Source organism: Tursiops truncatus, chromosome 18 (assembly GCF_011762595.2).
Source record: "Tursiops truncatus isolate mTurTru1 chromosome 18, mTurTru1.mat.Y, whole genome shotgun sequence".
Classification (NCBI taxonomy): domain Eukaryota; kingdom Metazoa; phylum Chordata; class Mammalia; order Artiodactyla; family Delphinidae; genus Tursiops; species Tursiops truncatus.
Window position 1 is genome coordinate 3,462,226 of NC_047051.1, and position 20,089 is coordinate 3,482,314.

Genomic DNA, 20,089 nt, shown 5'->3' on the forward strand with positions numbered 1-20,089 from the left:
AATAGTGGTATAAGAACTCTGGCTGCTGTTAGTCCTTATTCTTTATTCTTGGGTAGAAGCTATTGGGAAAGTCCAGTTTCTGTCCCAGTCTAGCAAAATGTAGTTCCTTAGTTTCTTTTTTCTTTTCTTTCCTTTTTCTTTAATGTTTTATAATTGTACACTACCTTTTTGAATATACAAACCTCATTCTTCATTGAACAACTTGAAGGCTTTGATTTCTTTAAAAAGTCTAAATATCAATCTGTATATTACTTTGGCAGTTCCCTCAGCTTTGAGATGCACTGATCACTGTGCTTGAAAAAGACAGGACTGAAGATTGTACTATGAAATTTATCGAATAATTTTCATAAATTATTTATCAAATATGAGAGATTTATAGATTTTTGTATTCTGCTTAGTTAAAAAAAAAGGTAGTTAAAAAAGGGAGGCTAGTAAGTTTGATGCTATTCTTGCCAAACAAACTCAGCCAAAATCTTTAAAGTAACAAATGGGAAAAGGATGACTAATCGTTCTGCATCTGAGTACATTTTCCAAGATGTTGGAAAGAAACTTCTGAATTGAAATCTTGAATGTATTGAATCTGTCAAGGTACACAGCGGTGCCTTTGTAAATGTTCATTCTCTATCTTATTTCATCAGGTGATAAGTGGTGTAATGTAGCAGAGCTTAACAGTAGAACTCAGTTATCACTCTTTGTGAACAAGTTGGAATTGTCATGTTACTGTGTAATTGATTTGCTTTAAGATGAACAATAAATTTAATAAAATAAAACATTGTCTTGTTTTTTATCTATTTATTTATATATCATTTATATTTCCTGTAAGAAATCATGCCTAGTTTTTGGTACTTACTCTTATGAAGTAACATGATGGTTTTGCATGTTAGTGTCAGTCTCTTTTGATCAATTGAGACTTGACTCTAACAGTTAAGGAGCTTATTTTAAAAAAAAAAAAGTAAAAACGTTTACTGAATACAGCAACTAGTTTTATCAGAAAACAAGCGGAGAGATCTAAAACCATTCTAGAAGTAGAACTAAAAGAACTATAATTTACAATACATTAAAGATTTCAAATTATTTAAACTAACACTCATCTTTCCGTGTGGTAAGCCTCTTTTAATTGTCTAGTGTGAACAGGTTAATTTTTTTAAATTTATTTTTGGATAGGTAAATCAGCTGGGACAGATAAATTAGGCTGGGGGGACATCCTGAAAACTAAGTTTTAGCAAATAGAATTTGTTAAAAGTAATCACTGTTCATTTTAAAAATAATTTCATAAAGTAACTTTAATCTTGAAAGAGTAAGGCAAATTTGTTTTTTTTCCCCCCCCCCATTTTTTTTTTTTTTTTTTTATACCAGGGCCACAGCCATCTCTGGGAGTTAGTTTTGGAGCGCCATTCGGCTCAGGTATTGGCACTGGCTTGCAGTCAAGTGGCCTAGGTTCTTCAAACCTTGGAGGTACACTTTAACTTTTCTCGTATTGCATTGGACTGTGATACATTTGAATTGCTTCCAGCCTGTAAACACTTCTAAGAGGATCTGCTCTTTGGGAAGTTAAGGTTCTATCTGGCAAAAAAAGGATTCTCCAAACATAATCAGTGCTTTCTAGTATTAGATTTAGAACTTAAAAAAATCATTTCATGTCTGTGAATAGTAAATATAAAAACGTATTAAAAATCAAATGGTAGGGATGTTCATATTTTCAAAGGAATATGCTAAAATATGAACTTGAAAATTACTTCGTTTTATTAAATTAACTTAAAAAAATTAGTTGGAGTCCTAACTACTGCTGGACATACATTCTACTAAGCATCTTCTCTTTCTGCAAATGAACACTTTAAATGGGGACATAATTGTATTATAAATCGAACAGCTTGACTTCTCTCCATTCCTGAGCGCTTCTGGCATATTTGCCTTTATGCATACTTGTATACATAGGCAGTTAAGTTTATCTCAGTAGATTCATAAGTTAAGTCTTAACTAGTAAGGTAAGTCTTCTGCAAAAGCATGTTAAATACAAATGCATTCCCAGTTCTCTGGTGTGGATAATTGAAGATTGATTGTATTTTGACAGGTGCATTGTCATGTAACGAATAAGATTCCCTTATTTCCATTAAAGTATATCATTATAAGAGGGAAAGCCTATAAGCTATTATGGTTATGTAATATATTACACTCTAATGGGAATTATTGGGAGTATGGCAGACAGCGTAATTCCTATGATCTGTATTCCCGTTTGTTGCCATATTTCGTAGAGTTATGGGCAATAATACTGTCAGGCTCAGTATTTTAGATAAGCTATTGCAGAGTAGCCGAAGATGAATCGGATTCCATTTTCTGAGCACTTGAAACCAATCTTCCAGCACTTGGCAAAATCCCCTCTTGCACTCTGTATGATGAAGACACGTGCTTCGTTTAAATTGTGACTGTAGTGTTGGGAGAGAAGCCTCGACGCTCCCCCTCCCACTTTCTCAGCATTGCGTTGCTGCTTCTGTGGCAGGAGCCTGCTCTTCCTGAGTAGCTGTAGAGTGACCGACCCTTGTGTAGTCACACAGGGTTCCAGTGGTAAACTTCGTAAGTGAGAATGTCTTCGCAGGAAGCAGAGTAAAATTACTGTGTGTGGTACTTTGCATTGAAACTGTTGTGCGTGCCTTGCTTATTTATGAATTGAGTCTTTTTTTTTTCCTGAAATGAAATATCCTTAAGTAGATATGTGTCTATCTGTTCGACTAAAATCCTACTTGAATGGTCACTGAAATTTCTAGTCCGTTTGGGAGAGAAAGTACTAATATGACCTTGTTTTTTATGGCTTTGTTCTTTAAAAATTACGGATGGGTCATAAGCTTAGTCTAAGTAGATCTAAATGTTTTATTTCAGAATTGATCTGGTTCTTCCAAAAGTCTTACGCAAAGGAGTAAAGCAGATCTCCTTAGTAAGGCCGCGGTTCTCAACACTGTGTATTAGACCACTGCTAATTTGGGTGTTACTTGTCAGTGTCCTCTCACCTGTGTCTCACCTGCCGTGTCTCTATCGCCCCCACCAGGCTTTGGAGCTAGCTCTGGTTTTGGATGCAGCACCACAGGGGCCTCCACATTTGGACTTGGAACAACAAATAAACCCTCAGGAAGTCTTAGTGCAGGTTTGTGTGTTTTGGCCTGAACTTCAGGCAGATTCAAAGGTGCACATTATTTAATTTTAAAAGTATAAGTGTTGTTATTTCCGGTATCCAAAAAAAGATGCCTGATTCAGTTTCTACCCACTGGATGAAGCCTGCAAGCCTAGTAATCATGCATAGCTTTCTCTGTCTCATATGCTGAAGGTCAGGTTTGTAGAACGTTTCTAACAACTTAAGTTTGATATAATAAATAACTACATCGTCTTTTTAACTAAGTAGAGATTATTTTGAACCCAAAGACCAGTTTTATGTTTAAACAGTTTTCTTCGTTATTACAAAAATGAACCCATTGCGAAAGTTTTATCATTATTCATTCAGGAGAATAGTTTCTCTTCTGAAGAGGTGTTCTTTAGTTATAAGCCCCCCTGATTTTAAGAATACCAGTCTTACAAATGATGATTAACTGGCTTCTTTGTTCATTTTTGACATAGGTATAATCTCTTGACGCTTCTACTAGAAACTTCCAAATTCCATCTACTTTTGCATTTGTTTCTATATTTGTAAATAATGACTTGTTTTAACGTGCAATTCTTAGGGATAAATAGCATGCCTAAAATAATAGTACCGATTAAAGTTTTTAATTGCGGGAATTTGAAGGAAATTCCATTTAAAATTAAGTGGTGTTAGAATCAGTAGTTCCTAGGGAGTAAGATAATAGAGTTCAGTGGTATCAGGATTATAATATGCATATATTAACATTTAGTTAGCTAGGCAGTAATAGTATTTGATCTTAATTATTGGAGGGCTCTGCTCTTCTGTGTAGTCATTGTCCTGGAAATTGTGGGTTAAGGCTTTCTTGGAGGACTTAGAATTGCAAGGGTGGGTCCAAAGGCTGTGAAAGTCTCTTCTTTACATTTTGATAAAATGTTTCTGGAGGGCTGAGGAGGAGGGTACCTTGGCATATTTAATTAACACGAAAGTGGCTGCCAATTTGAAGTTTTCTGTCGAGTTCAGTTATTTGTGTAAGGTTTCTCTCTTGCTCTGGATCACTAAACTTCTGTCTGTAATGGTGCCACTTAGTTGTCCGCTAAATTATTTTCCTGTAAAATTCCATGTGAGAAATTCAGGGCCCTAAGATATTTGCTATTTGCATAGGTTATATAGTCTTTCAGCTAGACACTTAGCTCTCATCCCCATTTTTTATGTTTGTTTTTGTGATTTAACTTCTGATGTGAATATTTTCTTCCCTAAACATAAGGCTTTGGCAGCTCAAGTACATCTGGGTTTAACTTCAGCAGTCCTGGCATCACGGCGTCAGCTGGTTTGACATTTGGGGTGTCCAATCCTGCCTCTGCAGGCTTTGGAACAGGAGGACAACTCCTTCAGCTGAAGAAGCCTCCAGCTGGAAACAAAAGAGGAAAAAGATAAACATGGGTTGATGTGTTGAGAGAATCCGTAGCAGCATCGTTCATTCTCTGAATCTATTTTTCTAAAGTTGAAGCAGGAACTAAATTGCATCCCAGGAGATGTATAGAGTTTTGATAGTTTTTCCTTACTTCTGGAATTTGAACTCTGTTCTCGTTTGCCGTGCTAAACAACTTTTCTCTTGTGTATCTGAAACCTACTTGTGTATTTTTCATTATTTTGATTCTCAGTGTAAGAAATATTACATCGCTGATTGGTAAAACCTACTACTATTTAACCTAGTGTTTTAGCAATGTTTTTGTTGATAAGGTTTACATTATGTGAATATATGCACATTTGTTTCTTATGTAGATGGTATGAACTCTAGGGCCTATACCAGAATCACTTTGTTCCTTGATAAAAGGCCTTCTGAACTACACTGCAGGGCATCTTGTGAATATGTATGTAAAATATATACAGGATAATACACACAATTGTGTGTGCATATAGAATATATATTTACAGACCTACAACTTTTGCCTCAGACTGTTCCCCTTTTCTAAGGGTACTCCATTTTTCACCTTTTATGCTTCAAATCCTCAGTGCTTGTAGAACAAGGAGCTAAAGGCGCCAAGTCATTGTAGTTATTTGCTTAAAGACTTAGTGAAATGGTTACTGGTGTAAATATTGACCAACTCAACTTCATTGCCCCCAGTCTCTCCCATTTTTGTTTCCATGTTAATCTCAGCAGCTGCTCCAGATGAGGGCTGCTGGGACTCATCAAACCGACTTCAACAACTTTATTATCCTATGTATCCTCATATCTGAAATGAACCTTCAAGAGCATATTTGAACTCCAGACTGGTGTTCTGGGGGCAAAGAGCTATTAAGCCAAACTGATTCTATGCAGGTGAAGGATGCACTATTATTTTAGTGGAGACTTTTCTAGCTATTCCAATAGAGAGTTCTTTCTTATAGGGCTATCGATATTGACACCAAATGGAGTCGCTTATCAGCCTCTTTTATGTCTTAAGTAAGTGCTTAATTTGGAATAAAGAAACAGTATATTTTAAGAAAAAAAGTATTCTTTGTAGCCACAGTAAACTATCCCCCGTTTTAACAGTGAACAGAGAGCTCCAGGTAATAACATATATAGACATGTCAGGTTTCATCTGTGTGTTATTTGTATTAGTATTAGTGACAGAGAGTGGGTGAAAAAGAGAGCCCTTGGAAAGAGAACTGCCTTAGCCATGATTTCAGACAGAAACCGTTAAGTAGACCTATTTTATCTTTCAAGTGCAGTTTTCAGTTGGGATGTGAACATGGAATTTCACTGAAAATAGTTTAATTTTTTTATATAGAAGGTTTTGTACATAATGTGCATCAAGTGAATATTTTCAGAATCATTTTCACCAAGGCACCTTTTTTTCTAAAATAGGTATATATACACACACACACACACACACACACACACACACATATATTTTAGTATAACGTTAGTTGGGTTTGATTATGAAAGTGTTGTCAAATCTGTTTTATTTATCTGCATATAGCGATGATTGGCTTTTGGAATTGAAATTTTTGCGCCTTGATGCATTAAAATAAGGAAAATGCTTTGTTTCTGAGCATGAAAGTTGTTTTTATTTTTGCATACTTCCCTAATACTGCAGTCACCAGATCCAGGTTTTGGGGAAGGGTAGGAAAACATGTGGTTTTGTGTTTTGAATTAATGTCAGAATTAAATACACATTACAGCAAGCTTTTTTTAAAAAGGACATTGCATTGTACTGGAAAAAGCTGGATATTTATATTTCTTGTGTTTTTTTCTTTATATATTTTACATTTTAATATGTTGACCATTGGGAATTTGTAACAGATCAATTTGTGACAGGAGTTTAAATGTGTCGTCACTGTGTCCATTGTCTCCACTTTGTCCAGAGCCTGTCATTATGTAAACAATAAAATTTACTGTGTCACTTGCTTTGAATCTTTATAGGTGTCAGTAGTTGTTATTCATATGTAATTTTCTTATTATTCCTCTTCTATTCTCTGGTTGGTTTTCAGTGTTTTGTTTTCACTGGTTTATACATCTTGCTCTTTTGAAAAAAAACAAAAGGCTGAATACAAGATAGCAAGTTCTTTGTCACTTGCTTTTGTCTTCTCAAAATTACAAAAACGTTTTAAATTATACACAAAAATATTGAGTAAAAAGTGAAAGTTGCCTTCAGCTCCTGGGCCCCAAACCCACTTTCTTCCCCACAGTGTCTGCTCTTTGTGGTTTGGTGTGTATCCTTTCAGATCCTTTTTAAAAATGCCTTTTCAGCTTGTGTACAAATGTTCATTCTTTTTCTCTCTCTCATTTTCTCACATTTATTGTCTCTTAGATTCTTTTTCTTTTTTTTTTAAACAAATGGGTTAACAGTCTGTGTGTTCTGTGACTTCCTTTTTTTCCCCTTTAGTGGCGTATCTTCTCTGCGTGTCAGTCCGTGGAGATTGACTTTTTGCTTACTGTCCCGTGGCGTGGACGCCCGGTGATTTGTTCCAAATGTTCCCTTTTCTTTCCAGTATTTCGCTTTCACAGAAGAGCTGCAGTGAATATCCTTGAACATGACTCTTGGTGCTTACGTTTAATGTTTCTCTGGGATCGATTGTAGAAGAGGAATTGCTGAAGAGGCATACAAGCTGTATGTTTTAATGTCAGACTGCCTTCCAAAAATGCTATATAAACAGACACTCCTGTGGTATGTGTGAGTACCCACTTCCTGTCTGCAGCCCTAGATAGTATCAGTCCTTAAAACAAGTACATGTGAGGTTGAACTTTTTAGCATGCATGTTAGCCATTTACATATTAACCTAGTTGCATGGTAATGTCCTGTGTCCGTTTTTACACCAGATCATTTAGGAGTTTCTCCTTAGGGTCTCTGTAGACAATGTGTGCTAGTATTTTTCTTATGAGACAGGTTGGACTTCTGGAGTCAGCTGGGCCCAGACCCCTGCCTGGAACCTGTGTGGTCTTGGGCAAGTTTCTTTTCTACACCCCAGCTTCAGCACCTGCCAAGTGAGGACAGTGAAGGCAGGTGGCTGTGTGAAGGTGAAGTCTACGTAAGGCACTTGGGTGCAGGACCTCTGACGCTGCAGAGGCATTTACCGTTCCCGCTCCGGTTCCCCAACTGCTCACTATAGCTGGTTGCTTTATTTCGGTTCCTGACGGGGAAGCTGCCCTATCTTCTTTTTCTGTTTTTTTGTTCTGTTTTTGTGTTGGGTGGCTATTCTACGACCCTTATACTCTTTAAGATGTACCTATTTTGTCAAGTTCGATTTTTCTTAGGAAAAATCCTACTGGGATTTTTGATTAGGTTTATACAAATAAAATATATATATCTGGGGAGGATTCACATCTTCATATGTACAGCATGGTATATGCATTTCTTAGGTCTTTTATTTCAGCAAGGTTTTACAGTGCTTGTTAGATCCCTGGTGGTTTTCCCTATCGGCATCTTAATTTTATTCCTCAGTGAGGATGTGTATCCTACAGTTAGTACAAATGCAGAGTAACTGTTCTTTTGTGATAACATAGTAAGCCCAACTTAATGTACTGCTAATCTCAAATAGAGATTTTCACAACGAGGGAAGGTGAATAGTGCCTTTAGAAGTTTTGCAGTGGGATACTTTCGTGTGCGACATATTTGGGTTGCAACGGTCTATCGCGAGATAGGCAGCATCCCCTTCCTCTGTGCCTTGCCCCCGCCTCTCACTGTGGGTAAGTCTGGCTGCGCTGTGCCTTTGGGAGCGCGCCACACGGTGTTGCTCAGGGGGCACGACTCTGGGGCTCGCTAACGTGGGCCCGGGGGTCTCATCTGAATCGCACTCACGGTCGTGTCTCATTTGTTGTGTGTAGTCTGTTCGGGCAGCACACTCAGAACTCTGTATCCTTGACCTTGTTCAGTCTCAGTATGATCCTAGAAGGCAGAAATCCCGTGTGTCTAGATGAAGGAACTGAGGTGTAGGCTAAGCGGTTTCCCCAAGGCCACACAGCTCTTAAGTCCTGCAGCTGGGGATTTTCTGTGAAACAGGGATAGCAAGCTAACCTTCATGCCCATCCTCTGGAAGGCACCGAAGTTAACGTGGTTACATTGATTTATACGGGGCAATTGCACACATGCAGTAGACTGGGTCCCTGCAGGTAAGGGAAATACCGAGGGCCCTGGGGCCTGAGGGAGAACAGTCACCCTCTAGGGTGCAAGGAGTGTTAGGAAGACATCCCAGCTCCTGGCAGGCGGGGTGGTCTGTCCACCTCGGACAGGGTAAGGGGAGCAGTTTGGGCTGTTTGAATCTTGTAAGAAGTTTAACAAGAAAGCCTTTCCAGGAAGGCTCGCCTGACCCCTGTAACTGAAACGAACACCACAAACTCAGACTGAGTAAGGCTGGATCCTTTTCTTGCCATGCGGAGATGCACCTCAGTGGCCCAAGAAAACCATGGAAATGGGCTGCAGGGGCTGAGAGACAGCAGTAGATGGAGGAAAGGATAGGGATTACCAGAAAAATTGGTCTTGGCCCAGAATATTTTTGCCTTTCTCCTTCATTCAGTGCCCATTTTTCTCTTCTTCTTAATCTGTCAATTCAAACAAACGACCTACCAGGTCACAAAGGTTGCAGTGCTGAGGGTAGGCTGTAGATTTAAGTTGCAGAGAACTTGGTTTTGTCATCCTCACCCCTCTGAGCCCCCTGGTAGCAGGTCAGTTTACTTCAGTAAATACTTAGATTTGCCGTGTGTGAGTAGCTGATGGGAGCTTAGAGGGTACAGATATAACTTGTTTCCCTCAGTCCTGTGAGGTGGATACTATCATTCCTTTTCTACAAATGAGAAAACAGGCACAGAAGTTAAGTAGTTACGGTCACTCAGCTAGTAAGTGGATGGGCCGGAGTTCAAACCCAGGCAGTTTTCTCAGAGTCTAGACTTTGATGCAAATAAGTATAATGCAGGCTGGGCTCTCTTATTAAGTTATGGGATAAAGATACAAAGAAAATTCTTGTGAGCACGGAATAGAGATTCTTCAGGCTTGGGGGAGTCAGAAATTTGTTGTACTAGAAAGTGGCTTTGAGCAGTGAGTATGAATATGATTTATTTTTATAAAGTATTTACAATTTGAAATTAAACATTTAATTAAAAGTAATCATAAATAAGTGTGAACAGCATAAAGGGATAAAATTAAAAGCCACCAATACCCCCGTCTCCAGAGGAAGTTCCTACGTTCCTTTTCATCTTGATTCTTGTTTTTCTTCATTCTTTTTAACAGCTGCGTGGCATATATGTCTGTATCCTGTTTAACTAGTTCCTTTGGTGAACACTTAGACGGTTTCTGTTTTTTTTGGCTATTAGAAATGATTCTACTAGGATAGGTGAAAATAGTATCCAATTTTATTGACATTTCTTTATGTGAGTTTGAACATTTTCATGTGGGTATTGGCCATCTTAATTATTTGTAAGAGCTCTTTGGATGCAATCACTTTCTGTAGAAATGTTTGGAAAAATTAACAATTTTAAATCTTTAGTCTTGGATTCGTGTGACTGTTTTTTAAAAAATCACATCACCCCATTTCATGTTGTTTTTAAACATTCTTAATATTTAAATTACTTGTCTTATGTATGGCAAATGTTTGACAGTTAATCTTTTCACGTCTGTTTATGGTCACTTGTTTTCGTTGTGTAGAAATTTTAATTTTCTTACGTTGCCAACATTTATTAGTCCTTTTGAAATGACTTCTGGGAATGAGTGAAAACTCGGTGGGAGGAAAAAAGAGAATAAGACCTTTTAAGTTATACAGTTTACAAAGTCATATTAATATTTCATTGACACATCATAACTGTATGAAGATGCCTTTACAAGATTCAGCTGGGTGGCTGGGGTCAGATTGTAATGGGCGTGTCTGGACCGAAAGACTTCACACCTCGAAGTTTTTGAGCCCTGCAGTAACATTAAGGTTAATAACGTTAACCTTAATAATGGTACGGTAATTTCTCTTTTACAGATGAGGGAAGAAGCTAAGTAATTTGCCCAAAGTTATGCAAGTACGAAGTGATGATGCCAAGACTCAAACCCCAGTATCATAGGTGTCATTCTAGTGAAATCCTCTTGCAACAGGTGATCATACGGAGAGCACTTTCAGCCCAGTGTCAGATATAATTAAAATTGCTCATATATGAGTAGAATAAAATGTCATTGACAGTCATCCCTATTTTTGATGATATGTAAATATTTAAAGATATATTTTGTATATATTTTTATATCAATATTTTGCCCATTTGACTTTATATTATTAGTCCAGGGAATTTATTAGCCTTGAAAATAGCAGGATTTGTCTTCATTTTTTAATTCTTATTTTTTATCAGAATCACATAACAAGGTTTAAAGAGTCAGATGTCTCTCTAAGGTTCATTACAAAAGCAGCACTCTCCCCTTCCTCTCCTTTTTGAAGGGGCTGTTTTGACCTTGTTAAGCTTTCGGTCAACTCTGTTTCCAGTCCCACCTCCACTGCTATTTGCTGAAATACTAAGGCTTCCCCACTGCAAGCTTCACATTTAGCTTTCTTGATTTTGCTGAGTCAGTTATTCCCATTCCAGTTCCTAAAATGTCATTGCCTCTTTTCCTATTTTCATTGTCTCTGTGGTTTTAGGCCACTTTTAAAACTTTAATCTTTTTATGGTGGTAATTTTATTGGAAATTCATTTAATTTAAAATTTCAATTTTCTTTTCTGGAAGTTGTGATTGGTCCTTTAAAAAGTATGCCTGGGTCACTTTTTGGTAATCTCTTATTCCTTATTTACACTTTCTTTTCTTTATGTATTATTCAACATACTTATTTTGTATTTGTCATTGGTAAGTCCAATACCTAAAGTCAATAGGGTCTGATTTTGTTACTTGTTTTCTCTGCTGTCTTTTGTTCCATGTGACTTGTCTTTCTCCTTGTGTTTCGTAATTTTTATTTGTGAGCTCGTCTTTGATAGGAATTTATCAATTCTTTGAGGCCGAAGATGTGCTCCTCCAGACAGGAACTTCTGTCAGGCCCCTGAGGGCATGGCCAGCCCGGGTCCACTTTAACGTAACGTCTCACTCTGAGGATGTTTTGGACCATGTATGAAGTGTGACTTGAAACCATAGTCCCTGTTGAGAGTCAGCTCTAAGCAGTGAATTCTCAGAGCAGAATTTTCTTTCACTTCAGAGAGCCAAGGCTACAAGAGGCAAGTTTTCTTTGTCAGATACTTTATCTACATATCTGTCTATCTGCCTATCCTTTCTATTATCTGTCTATCTATCTATCTCCCTCCCTATCTATCTATCTCCCTATCTATCTGTCTCCCTATCCCCCTATCTATCTATCTATCTGTCTATCTATCTATCTATGGTAGTGCTAAGAAAGGGGTTGGCAAACTATAGCCTGTGGGTGAAAACCAGGCCACTTCCTGTTTTTATAAATAAGGCTTTACTAGGGCACAGCCGTGCCCACTTGTTTACTGACCATCTGCGACCGCTTCTGCTCATCACAGCAGAGGTAAGTAGTTGGGACAGTGACCGCATGGCCCGTGAAGCCTAAGATAATCACTATCTCTGGCCCGCTGGAGAGAATGTCTGCAGACTCCTAGTGTAGACCTTTGACAGCCCTGTTCTGTAGGGGTTCTTTGATCTCCTTGCCTCACGTGGCTTACATCACTTAGGGTGTGGTCAAGCTGCTCTATTAGAGGACTCAAGGTACAGTGGCTTAGAGAAGATGGTTCCTCTTTCACACGGTGGTGCAGGGAGCTGTCTGGGGGTGACATGGCTGCTCAGGGGCCCAGACTCCCGACTGTGGTTCTGCCCCGTCTGCGTGGTGGGATGGATTTGCACTCCAGCTCCTGGAGGAAGGAAAGGGTGGAGAGGAGAGGGACACTTTTCCTCTGCAGAGTGTGATCCAGCGGTTGCACAGGTCGCTTCTGCTCATGTCAGCTGGCCAGAACCTCCTTGCAGGGCTGCAAGTGAGGCTGGGGGTGTCTTTTGGTGGGTGGTCTCACACTCCCCTAAACTCCTGTTGGCAGAGAAGAGGGAAGAAGGGTTCCTGGGCCTCGGCTTGACTCCTGAACAGCTGCTGAGACTTGGCATCAGGGGCCACTACCAGTCTCAGGTACCCCTTCCTCAAGCTTTGACTTCATTTCTGGCTTCTAAGAATTTACCTTACTTTCGTGCTAACTCAGCTGTGAGTTTAATAAAAGGCATGTTTAAAAATTATATCCATCACTTTCAGCTGTTTTGTATTTTTGGACATCTAATCCAAATACAGTTCTAAATAGAGGGCTTTGACTTAATTTTTATGGGCCTACCTTCTGTTGAATCTCTCTTATTCCTGATTTGGGTGTAAGCTGACCTAGATTGCATCTGAGCTCAGTAGTGATTGTAGTCTCCTTTGTCCATGATCTAGTCTATATTATTCTTTCTTCAGAATAACTTTCCTTCTCTTGGCTTTTATTTATTTATTTATTTATTTTCGGTACGCGGGCCTCTCACTGTTGTGGCCTCTCCCGTTGCGGAGCACAGGCTCCGGACGCGCAGGCTCAGCGGCCATGGCTCACGGGCCCAGCCGCTCCGCGGCATGTGGGATCTTCCCTGACCGGGGCACGAACCCGTGTCCCCTGCATCGGCAGGCGGACTCTCAACCACTGCACCACCAGGGAAACCCGGCTTTTACTTTTTCACTCTGTTTCTGGTGTTGCTCTTTAGTTTTGGCTTCTGTGACTTTACGTTCAGAGGTTACAGACTAGAGTTCTGCCACTTGATCTTTCTAGTCCACAGAATGTTTGCTGATTTTTAAAAATCAGATTTTACATAAAATTCCAAATCTCTTACTTCTGAGAACTCAGTGGAAGGATCTGGCAGCAGTGCCTCAGCCTTCCTGCAGAGGGAGCTGCCCCTTCAGCTGTCACTCATCCTCCAGTTATCCCCACTCCCCACCCCTCTCTACCGCCTCCTGCACTCACATCACTCTACTTACTGAATCATCTGTTTGCCACTGGCTTTGTCCACCCCTCCTTCCCGCTTTCATTACCACAGGAGTCCTCTCCGCACACTCCCCACTGGTGCCATGACTTGTGTAGGAGGGTGGGGGAGGTATTTTCTCCATTTCACAATAGGGAAAACGAACTCACAGGGCAGGTGTCACGCACAGGCGTTAAAGTTCCAATGGTCAGTCTGTTCACAAACAAGCCTTAGGAAGGAAAATGTACTCACGTGTAGTAAATTCCTCAGTGCTGGGAAAGCATTTGATGTCAATCACTTTGAATGCAGTGAATCTGGAGCTCTGCAGTTTCAGAGTTGCAGAATCTGGAGCTCTGCAGAGCGGGGCAGCTGGCAGCAGGGGCAGGAGGGGTGGTTTCCTTCCTACCCCAGGGCGAGTTATAAATGCTGCACAGGTACTCAGCACACAGTGTATGTTTCCTAACCTGTTGTGTTATGACAGTCTTCTGTAATGAGACTTTTTTTGTGTTTTACTCTTTTGTAAGTACGTTAATAACAAGGAATGATTCTTTCCAATCATTGTTTACATCTTCTGTGTTAGCTGCACAGAAGATTGGTCTAAAGAGCAAGGTTCTTTTAAATAATTTAGCCCAAAACAGTAATGTGCTGAGTATTTATTCCTCCTGGTCTCAAAAAGAATTCCTTCTGCTCCAAAATACTATGTTTTATTTACAGTTGGTTTAGAATGAGTGATTCTTCACTTTTTAAATCCTGTGTTTGCAGATAATAACATATTTCTGAACTATTATAAGCCAAGCAGGCTTTAATCTGTGCTGTCCAAAGTGGTGGCCACTAGCCATATGTGGCTACTGAACACATGAAATAGGGCCAGTGGGACTGGAAACCTGAATTCTAAAGTTCATTTGAATCAATTTAAAATTTTAAAACTGACGTTCAGTTCAAATACTGGGCAACATTTAAGTGTGTCTGGAACTACTTGGCTACATGAGTCTACTTTTTCAATTTTCAATTTTACAAAACCTAAATGCAAACCAAGTAGTTCTAAGGTACATTTATCATCCAGGTTGAGAAGCATTTGCGTATAAAATTCACACTGGATTTCAGAGACTTAGTGTGAAAAAAATGTAAAATATTAATATTTGTATATTGATTTCATGTCGAAAGGATAATATATTGAGTTAAAACATGATTAAAGTTAATTTCATGTATGTCTTTTACTTGTTTTAATGTGGCTAGTAGAAAATTTTAAATTACGTATGTGACTTTATATTTTTTGGACAGTGCTGGTTTAGATGATACTGACCATGGTCCTGGGACCATATATGGCTTATTATACACCAAAAAGAGAAATAAATTGCAGATTTTTAATTTGCTTCTTTTTAAAATAATCTCGAGGTCAATCGTTGTAACAGCCTCCTGTGTGGTATCCCTGCTTTCATTGTCTCTGCCCTCTCCACCAGCAGAATTCCTAGTTACCTTCTCAAAATGCAAATAGGATTATGGGAAGCCAAGCTCTTTGGCGCTCTTTGTTCCAAACTCTCCAGCATAAAATGCAAGCCCCTCACAGCCTCGTCCTTACTTTCACCCGCCCCTTGGGGCACCATCACACCAAGGGCCTCCTAGAACTGCATATCCCTTCCACCCCTCTGCTTGTGCACGAGCCGTTTCTTTGGAGTAAATGCTGGCCTTTCAGTGCCATCTTGCCTCATCCTTCCCAGCTCCTCCTGCAAAGTGAATACACACCTTTGCACTCTGCTTAGACTTTGGGCCTCAGAGGGCAGGCTTCCCACGTCATGGTTTTGTTACTTGATGGTCTGTTTGTCGCCCACGTTAGATTGAGTAATCCCAGAAGAGGAGCCCTGTCTTGTGTTTGTTTTGGTTTGGTTTTGTATCCTCAATACTTATCATCTAATTGGACTCCATAAATACCTCTGAATTAAGTAATTAGTGCAGTGCAGTGGGAAAAGGTTAGTTAACTCAGTGACCCATTGCCGACCTATCTCTGTCTAGATGTTGGAACCATGCTGCTGGGGTAGAATCTCTCCTCCACCACTTAGTAGGTGTATGACCTTGGCCTAGTTTAACATCTTTGTGCCTCTTTAGTAAAATAGAGTGACCAATACCTGTGTTCCAGGTTGATTGTGCAAATTGAAATGAGTTAACTTATGTAAGGTGTAAGCTAAGCATGTAGTAAATATTAACTACACTTCTCCTAATACAGTCTAAACTATTTTTCTTTTTCTCTCAGGCAACAAATCACGGGTTTTAACTGGATTTCGAAAACCCAGTGTTATAGAAACCAATGAACTAGGAAGAAAAATCCAGTTCTGAGCAGGCATTGAATCAGCAAATATCTACTTTGCAAGGAACTTCTGATTATCATTTTGGGAATCTCATTTAAGAACAGAGCTACATGTCGTAGAGTGGTCAAGATTTTTAGAATTCAGGAAAGAAAACTTGCCCCTGTTGTTTAAGGACAATGTAATGGAATATATACGAGATCCTGGGAATGTTTAAAGTGATTGCAAGCAGCCCACTAATCCAGTGTATGGAAGGAGTAGTGGAAAATTCATAGATGGAACAGGCAAAGTTGATACAAGAGACAACTGGCCAAGTAGAGTGAATTAAATGTGTGTAACTTTATGCAACTCATTCTTTTTTAAAAACAGAACTTCACTGAGATATAATTCACATACCGTACATTGAATGAAGGGTGCATTCCAGTGGTTTTTTAGTGTATTCACAAAGTTGTGCAATGTCACAATCTAATACTAGAACATTTTTGCCAACCCAGAAAGAAACCCCATACACATTAGCAGTCACTCCCCATTCCCCATCACCACCACCCCAAGCCCTAGGGAACCATTCATCTACTTTGTGTTTCCACGTATTTGCCTATCCTATTCATACAAATGTGACTATAGCTTCTTTCACTTAGCATAATGTGCCCTAGGGTCATCCATGTTGCAGGATATATCAGTACTTTATTCCTTTTTGTTGCTGAATAATATTCCATTGGGTGGATATAGTCTATAATCAATAAAAATGATCAAGTCTGAAGAGCAGAAGAAAGATTGAAAAAATATGAATAGAGTTTTAGGAACCTGTGGTACAAAATTTATAAATCTAACATTTGTGTGTAAAGAGTCCCAGAAGAGGAGGAAATAAATGTTGGAGCAGAGACAACATTGAAAGAAAGAATAGCCAGAAACGTTCTAAATTTGATGAAAGACATACCTTTACAGATTCAAAAGGCTCACCAAACTTTGAGCAGAACAGATTCAAAGACAGTCTGCTAGATATAGTCAAACTACGTAAGACCAAAGATAAAATAATATTTAAAGTTACTAGAGGAAAATGACAATTTGAATAATGATGGATTTCTCCTGAGAAACCACGAGTGCCAATAGAACCACATCTTTAAAGCGCTGAAGGAAGATGTGTGTGGACGTAATGCTTACGATGACTCTGAGGCCAAGGGCCTTGGGGGAGGAGGAATTGGACCTCTGTGGTTGCAAGGTTTCTACAGTTCATTAACTCCAAATAGATTCGAATAGTTTAAGGATGTATATTATAATCCCTAGAGCAATCACCACCACCAAACACAGAAATACAAATACAGCCAAAATGCCAAAAGATGAATTAAAATGGAGATGGAATGCTATGTAAGCTCAAATATTGAAGAGAAGGCAGTGAAGGGAACAGATGAAAACTTCTTGGGTGAAGGAAATGTTTGTTATCTTGACTGTGGTCACGCACAGATAAAGGCATTTACCAGACCGTATCACACTGAACACTTCACGTGTATGTGGTCTACTGTACACCAGTTTTACCTCAGAAAAGTAAAAGAGAGAGAAAATGGGAAGAAATTAGGGCAGCAAGAAAAGGCAACCCTTTTGAGGAGATTCTTGAAAAGTAGGGTAAGAATTGGAGGGAAAATTAGAATCAAGAATTTTTTTTCACATGCTAGAATAATGGTCTATTTGTATGTTGACTGAAAAGACCCAATGAGAAAGAAAAATTGGTATGCAAGAGAGAGAGAGGAGAGAATTGTTAGATGTCCTTGGATAAATGAGGGGAGAGGGGGGTCTGTCTTAAGATTGGAGACAGCAGATCACAGTCACTCAAGGGGAGCGGGGTTTACGGGCATCCGTGGAGGAAGGTGGGAAGACCAGGTGAGCGCTTGTGAAAGCTGAGTGGTGATGTGGGTGGAAGTGTGGAGGGTTGAGAGAAAGTTATGAAATAATCACCTCATGACAGCGAGAGAGTGAAGAGGTCAGATAGCCAGGCAGTACTGAGTACCCTTTAAGGTTGGCGGTCATGAAGTCAACAAGCCCAGTCAGCTCAGTGGGCATTTTTCTTCTCCACGTTCAGATGTTCAGATTTTAGTGTATGGAAGGTAGAGACTTGCACGAAATCGGGTTTTAGGTTAGCCAAGCAGGTACCATAAAGGTAGAGAAGGACAAGGGGATTGGGATTGTAGAATTGAAACTGGATAAGGAGGGAAATGAAGAGTTGAACTCAGTGAAATTAGAATCAGTGGGTTTTAGGTCCTACGGCAATGGAGGGATTATTTGATATTCAAGAGAATGTGCTGGAAAACTAGATGACGGAGGAGGATGTGATGACTGAGGCTGAGATTCGGGAGGTTTTCCAGTTACTCGTGGTGACCAGGTTTAGAGCTGCGCTTGCCAACACAATAGTCACTAGCCTCGGCTAGTGGTTACGTAAATTAATTAAAAGTCACTGAAAGGGAAAATTCAGTTCTTCAGTCACACTAGCCACCTTTGAAAGCCGCACATGACAGATGAACACCATATTGCACTGCACAGGTATAGGGCATTTCCATCATTGTCGCAGCCCTCCCTACTGGACGGTGCCGGGCGTGTGCCCGTGGGAGTGGATGCTGACAGAATGGGTGGAGAAAGGGAAGTTGAGGAACCCTGAGTCCGGGGCGCCGCATGGATCACGTGCAGGGATATGGAGTCATCCAGAATCATAGCAGGAGTAGTGTTGGAAAGAGTGGGAGGCACTCAGGAGCTGAGTCTTTGAGGAATGAGAAGGAGGGATGACCCAGGGTAGCCAGGGGTACAGCCCGATGTCCTGAACTCTGGAGCTCAGGGGTTCTTTGGAAGAGGAGAGAGACTGGCCTGGAATCAGCCATTAGGGGGAGAAAGACAGGTCGACTGTCTCCTGGCCAGGTGCAGGGGATGAGGGGAAGGCTGGAAGAGATGCAGTGCCCTGGGGGAGAGGGGTTTCCATCACAGCCAGAAGGCGAGGGGTCTTCAGAGCTGAGGCTCTAAGGGGCTTGCTGATGACTGACCTCCATTGCCGAGGACACTGAATTGAAGAACTGGGGGCGGGGGGGGGGGCGAGTGATGGGACTAGGGGTCAACGTGCAAGGTGTAATGTGTGTGAATGTGGGAGTTGAGGGGTAAGTGGGGGCCCTGGGGTAGTGCAGGTCTGGCAGGAGGGTAAAGGGCATCTCGGGCTTCGTGCTGCTGGTGTCAGGGCTGCAGGGTTGAGTGGTGGGGCTGGGAATCCAGCCTGGAGCTTGCAGAATCCCAGTGAGCCCCTCAGGACCTGCGGCCTGGGGCAAAGCTGTTCTTCCTTTGAGTACGTGGGGCTCCCTCAGGACTCTCGTACACGGGAACCTGGACCAAATCTACAGTTTTCTTCACTTAACAAATGTATTATATAATCTTTGATACATACAAGAAAAGGAAGAGCAGTTTACATGGGATAATTAACAAAATAAATGCAGGTATCCTATAAGAAGTCTATAATAATAACAAGCATATGATATATAATAATAACCACTAGGATGCATAATGCGTATAAATATAAAAATAATAAAAGTATAAGTTATGAGTAATAATGATAAACACTCATGAAATCACCATCTAATTTAGAAACCAGAAGATGGTCAACGTTTCTGAAGCTACCTGTGTATTCTTACCTGACCCCATCTCCCTGGCTCCCCGCAGAAGTAACCACTGTTCTAAGTTGTATTCTCCCCTTTTCCTTTGATGTTTTAAACGTAATTTAAAAATCCCATATGCATATTTCCCTAAACATTTCCTTTTCCTTTTTTTTTTTTTTTTGATTTATTTTTATTTTTGGCTGCGTTAGGTCTTCATTGCTGCTTGTGGGCTTTCTCTATTTGCGGCGAGCGGTGGCTTCTCTTGTTGCGGAGCACGGGCTCTAGGCACGCGGGCTTCAGCAGTTGTGGCGCACGGGCTTAGTTGCTCTGCGGCATGTGGGATCTTCCCGGGCCAGGGATCAAACCTGTGTCCCCTGCATTGGCAGGCGGATTCTTAACCACTGCGCCACCAGGGAAGTCCTTTGCTTGTTTTTGAGTGTTACAAAAATGCTATCTTGTATGTAGTCTGCAAATTGCTTATTTTCACTCAACATTATATTTCCACGGTTTACCCATGCCATATCTAGGCATATTTAGGTTCATGAATTTTCACTAAGACATAACGTTCATTGTGTGAAAGTAACTGTCACGTCTCCTTAGGGTGGGCACTTTAGCATTCCTACACTGTTTTCTATGACAAACCCA

The 20,089-nt window shown here is 40.2% G+C and overlaps 1 protein-coding gene across 11 annotated transcripts in view; it reads left to right on the top strand.

The window, feature by feature from the left end:
* NUP58 (nucleoporin 58) overlaps nt 1-16,148 on the top strand; it is a 44,615-nt gene extending 28,467 nt beyond the window's left edge. For 7 of the 11 annotated variants that reach the window (XM_019936881.3, XM_019936877.3, XM_019936878.3 and 4 more), the window contains 3 exons: nt 1,357-1,455; nt 3,041-3,136; nt 4,371-6,507. In XM_019936881.3, the coding sequence (XP_019792440.2) occupies nt 1,357-1,455; nt 3,041-3,136; nt 4,371-4,540 (365 nt within the window). In that variant the 3' untranslated portion in view covers nt 4,541-6,507. Of the gene's footprint in view, nt 1-1,356; nt 1,456-3,040; nt 3,137-4,370; nt 6,508-15,769 lie in introns of those variants that run through there. The other 4 variants (XM_073794976.1, XM_019936879.3, XM_073794975.1 and 1 more) reach the window with 3 other exon arrangements.
* Nucleotides 16,149-20,089: the final 3,941 nt, after the last annotated feature.